This window comes from Pinus tabuliformis, chromosome 2_2, assembly GCF_031772625.1.
Source record: "Pinus tabuliformis cultivar Carrire ecotype Pingquan chromosome 2_2, CPIR1, whole genome shotgun sequence".
In the NCBI taxonomy this organism is placed as follows: domain Eukaryota; kingdom Viridiplantae; phylum Streptophyta; class Pinopsida; order Pinales; family Pinaceae; genus Pinus; species Pinus tabuliformis.
In genome coordinates this window covers 967556094-967564597 of record NC_142300.1, presented here as the reverse complement: position 1 = coordinate 967564597, position 8504 = coordinate 967556094, and the positions used below count along the sequence as shown (strand labels likewise).

General features: G+C 39.1%; 1 protein-coding gene across 1 annotated transcript in view; it reads right to left on the bottom strand.

Annotated features, from left to right (window-relative positions):
* Window positions 1–204: 204 nt before the first annotated feature.
* LOC149196452 (phosphoglucan, water dikinase, chloroplastic-like) overlaps window positions 205–8504 on the bottom strand; it is a 216020-nt gene continuing 207720 nt past the window's right edge. Inside the window, exon 4 of the mRNA XM_089405564.1 lies at window positions 205–1049. Within this exon, the coding sequence (XP_089261690.1) occupies window positions 558–1049 (492 nt within the window). The 3' untranslated portion in view covers window positions 205–557. The remainder of the gene's footprint in view (window positions 1050–8504) is intronic.

The window sequence follows — 8504 nt, the reverse complement described above, 5'->3', positions numbered from 1 at the left end:
CTGTACCATGACACTCCCAATATTTACTTTAGTTTTAGATTATTTTCACTAAAGCTCCCTAAGCTTCCTTCTTTTAGCACAGCTTTCCTCACTAACTTGTTTGCAGGTATGGAAAAACAGTCATCCATCCATTTGTTCAAGTGCCATTATAGGTAGCAGGAATGGCATATTACCGTACAAGAGAAATTGAATATTACAGGTTCATCCAACAAATAACACTTCAATTCTAGATTTCAGTCTCAGATAATTTTGATTACATTTTCATCCAATACATAACACTCAATCTATATTTCACTCAGATAATTTTGAGTCTTGACCAAGGCTTCATATGCTGCCTCTTTAGCACAACTTTCTACACAGTATGTATGCATATCTTGTATGTGCAAAAATGCTGAAATGGCTTACAAACCAATAAAATAAAGAACTATAAAGTTCTAAATGCCAAAAAACTGTCCCATGGGTCATTTGTGATCATACTATGCTATTCTTTGAAGTTTGGATAAAGATTTGCCCATAAATTTTACACATTATAACGCTTCAGTAGTTGAAGCTGGTTCTCACTCTTCATTTCTTTCAGTTCTAAAACCTGGTTCTTCTGGTGGCCCAGACAAGTCTATGGCAGAGCCCTGCCTTTGGGTATTGTCTTCTGTTTCCTTAGGAGAAGAACCCAAGACCCCATTCGGTGGATCAGAACTCACGTTGACTGTTTGTCCTGCATCTACACCAGAAACAACATTTGAAAAAATTCCTTGTCCTGCATCTACACCAGAAACAACATTTGATAAAATTTCTTCTACCAATGCTGCAGCCGAATTATCATTTCCAATCCCTTGCCCTGTTTCCTCCATTTCTGTAGCCTCATAAACTTCCTTCTCATTGCCAACCTCAGATGCTATCTTCTCATCCAATTCCCATTCTGAAGAAACTTCCACTGATGCCACAGATCCTGATGTCTCAAATGCTCGGTTTGGACCAGGTTGCCATAAAACTTCTCCAAGTTTACCAACTAGTATGAACTTGTACTCAATCTGTTTTCCAACAGGAACATCCTGCAGGCACACACCATCAGATTATACTTGTGCCATCCCATAATAAACGGAAAAGTATGATGATAAACATTACCAGGTCTAACTAAGCCATACCGCAAGACAATTGCCATGAATTTTTTGCTGGTCAAAAGGGGTAAGAGCCATTGGCATGTAGCAAGAAAATAAATGTCAGATGGACACAATCAGGCTATAAAGATGGAATCTGGTTTAATTTTGAGGATGCCACTACTTGGTGATGTCTAATTGTGTAACTGGACTCGGGACAACTCAGTGACTCAGGTTTTTGTAAATTTGGTATTCAACACCCTCCATGAGGGTTCACACTTTAAATTGCAATGACAGAAAACAGGGGTTCTCAGTCATGGGATATGTGCCTATTTGGTATTGGAAGATATTGTCATTGATGTCAAAAGGGTGAATGGGCTAGTAATATGATGCACATGTTTGGAGATATGCATGCACAAGTCAGTGAATTTGGATGGAAGACCACTCGAGATTGGTAGTGCTCTTCATGCTATTTCTAACAGTAGGTGGCATGACATGTAATTCCTCGAGGTTGAGGAGACATGCCTTCTCAAAGTTGAAGTCCTGAATCTGTGGTCATGGTGCCCCAAAATGAATGATGTTTTTGGTTCAATATTTTTGGCATAAAAATTAAATGAAAAATATATTGGAGTTTGACGGAAATATATGGGTCATGGCTATTACAAATCACCAATCAATCAGCCCTCAAAAATAAGAAATATTCCTTGTCAAATTGGCTTCCAAAGAAGGATTAAAGTCATCCCTCAAAAGCATGATGTATAGTGTTGCAAATAAAAGTCGGCTTCTCAAGAAAATTTGAATTTATGGGGTAGGTCGGCTCCTTGCTTTAAGGGCAAGTTGGCCCCCATTAATGCCCCTTTATTTTGTAGATATAGGGCATTCAGCTACCCTCCAAAATTACAATTCATCAAATTTTATCTTGTGATTTCATCTGATATTTCTGAGGCCTGTGTAATCAAGCAAATCAGAGGAGTAGGCCGAGTTTTCTAAGGGGAATTTTGGGTTTAATTCTTATATCTTTCTATGGTGGTTTTTCACTGGACAGAGGTCAGCATTCTGAGGCAATTTTTAGGCTTGTTCTGAGGACCTTCTTTGAGGAATTTCAGTTGCTTCCAAGGCCAAATTTCAGACCCCTCCTGAGGCCAGTTTCTAAGGCTGTCTGAAGCCTGTTTCGTCCCTTTTTTATGGCCTTTTTCGGCCCCCTCTGAGACAGCTCCAAGGCTGAACCTGAAGCCATTTCTGGGCTGTATATTGGCTGTTCCTGAGGCATAATTTTTGGTCTCTTTCTAAGCCTGTTCAAAACCCTAATTGAGACCTATCTGAGGCAGGGTTAAAGGCATTGTCTGAGGTCTTTTTTGGCCCCTTTCTGAGACAGTTCAACCATCTGATAAGAGGCAAATTTGCAATGTTCCACCAATGTTCTGGGACGAGGGGGCGAGGGAGCGAGGATACACGGGAGCAGCCTATGCAAAATCTCCCCACCAATTTTTAGGAAACGTGGGGGGACGTCAGGGTCTTAAAAACTTATAAATATAAAATATAATTTATAAATTGAGTCCACTATGACAATTGGGTTTGAATTGAAAAGCTGCAATTGAAAAGCTGCAAAGCATGATCATTGATATGAATATCATTATCTAATATCATATAAATTTAAAATTCTAATTTATAATCAAAAATCATACATTATGATTAAAGTTTAAACCATATTGATGTTCCACTTCCTACTATGAACATTGAATACTAAACAATGAATATTGACATAAAATTATAAAAGTCAAGTCTGATACATCATGCATCAAGAGTCAAAATTTTATGAAGTCGGAATAACATAATAGCATCAACATATCAAAAGATAAACGAGCATAATTTTGCTCAAGCCTCAAGGTAATGCCCTTCTAATCTCTGCATCCCGCTGTTGCATGAATAAATCAGGATCAACCATATCACCATCTGAATCTGAATCACTAGCATTCTCAAACATGCTAAGTGGCACACCAACCAACCCCATCTGTCTCTCATCAAGTCTCTCCTCCATATCTACCTATGCATCATCCTCTGGATCAACATCCCATCATGTTGTTGGTCCCTTCAAATACTCAAGTGTCTTCCTATGCTCAAGACATAGGGCACTGTGCACGGCAACTAACTTCTCCGCTCTTTTAGAGGTAAGGTTGTTCCTCTTGATAGAGTGGATGAAGCTATATGTGGACCAATTCCTCTCTGCTGCAAAGGAACTAGGAACGTCTTGCGAATGGTGTGAGGGGCCAAAGCGAATATTAAATTTACAAAAAAACGAATTGAAACCCTAAACTATTAAAACTAATGTTAAATTTTAATTATAAACAAAAGTTTATTTTAAAAAATCGGGCCCCTCGACCCCCCACGTCCCCCCTCGACCCCCCATGTCCCCCCTTGACCCCTCACAACCCCCTTTTCGGAAACGACCCCCTAGCACATCCCCCTGCGTACCCTGCTTCTTGGGAGCGTGGGGAAATGACCCCTTCTCGTCCCCAAGTTCCCGAAGCGCGAGGGAGCTAGGAAACTAGACCCTTGGGGGGGGGAGTCCCCGTGGAACACTGCAAATTTGTGGCATACTTCGGCCCTCCTGAGGCACGTCCTAAGGATTATTTAGGGCTATTTAAGAAGCAGGCTTGAGGCAGGATACGAGATCAAATTCAAGGCACTTATGAGGCTTAGTTTCATGTGTTATTAGTGACAGCAGAAGGGAAATCAGTGGCAACAGAAGGCAAAAGTTGATGCTCATCTCTTTCTATCGTTTGACTCCTTTCTAAGGTATGACATAGAGTCTTATTCTTGTTTAATTGTTGAATCCTTGTGTAAGAACAAACCTGAAGGTTACCTGTTCATGTTTGAGGCCAGTTATGAGCACCACAGTGTATAATCTATGATTTGAGCATGGATTGACAGAGATAGCAGTATTTGTAAGGGGTCAATATCCCTGGTATGGGAGCCCAAATATTCTTATCTATCTTTTGTTATTAAGGGAGGCAGGGTGGTGCTAGGCAAGGAAGTTGTAGCTTCCTTCAAGAGGTTGTCGGGCCCTTCCAGTGGGAGTTGGTAAACCAGGGGTTAATACAGATCTTGTGTATTTTTGATGTGATATTATTGGTTAATGCTCAGTATTTCCAACAATTGGTATCAAAGTTGGTTATCCTCAAACAGTATAATCATTGGAGGGAAGATTGTGATCAAATATGGATCAAATGGAAGACATCTCTTCAAGAACAATTTAGGTATTTGATGGAAATGATTATCCATTATGAAGCAATTGCATGAAAAACTACTTGAAGGCTTTGGGAGTGGATGTTTGGCTCTCCATTATTAATGGCTACAAAGCCCCTAAGACTCCTCCAACTGATCCTGATGAGAAGTAGTTTAGTTGTAATTCAAAAGCACTTCATGCCATCACAGGTGGATTTTCAAGAACCATTAAGACCAAGGTGATGACATGCACCACAGCGAAAGAGATTTAGGATAAACTTAAAACTCTTTATGAAGGTGATGATAAATTCACACAGGTTAAACTCCAATGATATAGAGCTCAATTTGAAAATATGAAAATGGATAAAAAAAAGATATTGCAACCTATTTACTCAAAGTCAAAGAAGTTGTCAACTCCATTATAGGATTAGGAGAAGAAATCAAAGATCCTTTGATAGTACAAAAGGTACTGAGATCACTTCCTTTGAGATACAATGCCAAGGTATCTACCATAGAAGAAACCAAGAACTTGACCAAGATGACAATGGAAGAATTACATAGCACCTTTACAACATACCTAATGAGAATAGATACAGAAGATGGAAAGTCAAATAAAGAAGCATGTTTTAAAGCCACGAAGAAGACAAGAAACAAAGGACTCAAGGTATAGGGAACTCCAAGCAATGAATTAGATGTAGAAGCAAATTTCATCAGAAAGCTCAAAAGGGGAACCGGAAAACACAAAGGTAAGTTACCTTTTAAATGTTTCAATTGTGGCAGAATAGGTCATTATGCTAAGAGATGTTCGTTTGGGGAAAAGAAAAACTTCCACAAGAAGAATCTTTATTCTAAAGAAGACAACGGTTCTTCAGATGACGGTGATACAAAAGAAAGGGATGGAAGAGCAGTTCTCTTCATAATTCAAGAAACTCAACATAATGATCATGACAGTTCTGACAAAAGGGTCATTGATTCAAATGAAGAAACAAAAGAACCAAACATGAGAATAGATTCTTTCTGGGAACTCAAAAATGATTCAAAAACTGAACAAGAAGATGAAAATATTAAAGAAAAACTGAAGAATAATGAAAAAGAAAATGGCAAGCTCATAATAAAAAATAGAGAATTGAAAAGCCTACTTGAAAAACGTGATGAAGAAATTGTCTCCTTAAAAGTCCAACTTGAAGAAGAAAGTAGAGTTGAAGAAGTAATGAAGATTCAGATAATGAAGAAAGAAGAAGATTGTGAGAAGCTTAAAAGGGAAGTTGTGTAATTGAAAGTCGAAATTGAGAAGCTCAATAAGAACTTGAATAGCTCTAAGTGTTAGATAACATTCTCAGTTGTCAAAGATCACCAGGCGACAAAACAGGGCTTGGATATACAGGTGCATCTTCAAGCAAAGAGGATACTTCAAGAAGCTCTGTTGATATTCCTAGGAACATCCATCATAAAGAATATCAACAATGGATTGAACCACCTCCAAGGTAGAACAACTTCAAAAGATCATCTTACTTTCCCAGGTATGAAAATATTTTTCTTGGTCATTATTACTCTTGCGGAAATTTTAGGCATAAAGCAATTCATTGTAAAATCAATACAAAATGCAATTATGCAAGACGCATGAATAATTATGGATTTGCAGGAAATGACCTTAGATCAGGATATGTTCATGGATCTACCAACAGAAATTTCAATCCATTTGGAATTTTGAACCACTGCTGAATCAAAACATTGAATGCTACGAATGCAATAATCTTGGTCACAAGGCAAAAGATTGCAGGCTTATGAAAGAAAATGCTCCAATCATTAAAACAAAGAAGCCAGCTATGAAATGGGAAAAGAGAAAGAAGGAAGATTGCAATCTAGCATTGATCATTGAAGATAAAGAAGATGAATGGTACATAGACAGTGGATGCTTGACACATATGACAGGAGATCAAAACAAATTTGTCGGCTTAAAAAGAAAAAGCGATGGTGTTGCGTTTGGAAATAAGTCCTCCATCAACATACTTGGAAAAGGTGTAATAAATCTTGAATGTAAACATGTAAAAGCAGTAAATTATCTTTTTGTTGAGGATTTGAAGCACAGTCTTCTTATTGTCAGCAAAATGTGTGATCAAGGGTGTATAATCTCCTATTTGATTCCCAGAAATACTAAATCAGAAACAAAAAAAAGAACTTAAGAAGATTGGTTGCAAATTGCAATAGCTATAAGAAGACCAAACAACATATACATCCTAGACCAAGTAGAGCGAAAGAAAATTACAACCAAGCAAAAGAGTTGTAGGGATAACAAAGAAGGGAAGGATAAGAAGACAAAAATCATGTTGTGTGCCATATGTTCAAGGGGAGCAGCCCCAGAGAAACAACTCACCCAAAGCCATTGATGTCAAAGGGGGATAGAAAGGAAGCGAAGTATGAAGATAAGGGGAGCATTGTTAGTTTTTGTAGCATCAGATGTGTTCTAGCCACGAAATTTGATGGAGAGGCTAGAATACATGAGATCTCCAAAACCCAGAAATCGTTTCTGGAAATTCCGCCTAGAAATGACTTAATTAGATTATTAACCAGTTTTTAAATATTTCCCTAGTCTAAACTTAGGGAATATGGTTAATTAATCAGTATTAATTAAGTCAAGGTGAGAATCATCTAGAAACTCACACAGATCGATCTAGAGATGATCCTAGCCATCAATTATGTTTTAATCTTGGCCGTTGGTGTGAAAATTCCTAAATCTAACACATCAGAAACCCCTACTGCAATGTCTAGTTTACTATCTCCTACTTGTTCTTTACGTTAACAAGTTATTTAATTGCATAAACATTGAAGTAAACACAAATGCAGCCTTCACAGATATACAGATCATGCACTGAAATAAACTGAGACAATCACACAAGGGACACCATTATTTTTGGACAATCATCCCTGGAAAAACCCAATTCGGGAAAACTGGTGCAACATATAGAGCGTTTTATTATTAAGCAGATTTCTGAATACAACTAGGGTGCCATAAATGGCTCACCCTTCAGAGAATATCCTTGGCAGTAGTACCTCTCTTTGGAGACAAATATTCCGACAAATCAGCAACAGGATGATCAACCCCACAGTGACTTTGATTATTCTTGTGCTAGACAACGAACGCTGCTCCAAGCACTACTCTAGAAATATGTCACCCTCTCTGGAACTGCATCACCCTCTCTCGGCTCAGGATCTGTTGATCAGCTCCCAGTCTACCCCACGGAATCTCCCAGCGCTGCCTCTGAAGCCCTTTGTGTCCTCTGCGTCAGCCTCTACAGCTCTCTACGTCCTCTACACTGGCTCCTTAGGCCTTTGCGTCAACCCTTCTTCAACCTGAAGTGTCCCTCCTGACACTTCACTACCTCTCTGTTATGTATTCTTCAACCTTGGATTGAAATCCCTTGTTGAACTGCCCCTCACTAGAATTGATCTCTAACTCGATTTCCTCAGCAAACCCAACCCCAGAAAATCGAATTCTTGATCTCTCTTGGTGTGTCTCCAACTAACCCTCAAGCCTCCACTTATACTTTTCCTGTTGATATTGATTTTGGGTAGCATCAGATGTGCTCTAGCCACGAAATTTGGTGGAGAGGTTGGGGCGCATAAGATCTCCAATACCCAGAAAGAGTTTGGGAAAATTCTAAACAGATTAGGAGACATTAAAATAATTAATATTTTAAATGGAGTCCCTAAGTTTAAACTTAGGGAAAATAAAATATTAATGTGCATTAATATGAATCTGTGTTAGAATGGTCCAAAAGACATGGATCAAGCCAGATCTAATCTTAGCTGTTGATTAGGGACTTAACCTCGGCCGTTCAGATGTCAAAAGGAAAAGTATAAGAGGAGGCTTGAGGGTCACTTGGAGGGGACACCAGATGATCAGTCATTTTATTCTCTAGAACGAGGTTTGCTAAGAGAGATAGAATCAATGATCGAGAGAGCAACTAAGGGGGCATTAAGTACAGAGAAACAGAGAAGGCAGAGATTGTGCCAGGAGAGCAATGCAGCAGCCAAGGAGAGTGACGCAGAGCTAGCAAGGGCTCACGCAGGGCCACGTAGAGGCAGCCAAGTGTTGCACAGAGCACCAGAGAGGCCAGCGTGTCTGACATAGAGGCCCAAAAAGATGACGCACGGCCTCCTAAGGCTGACACAGGGCCAGCATGA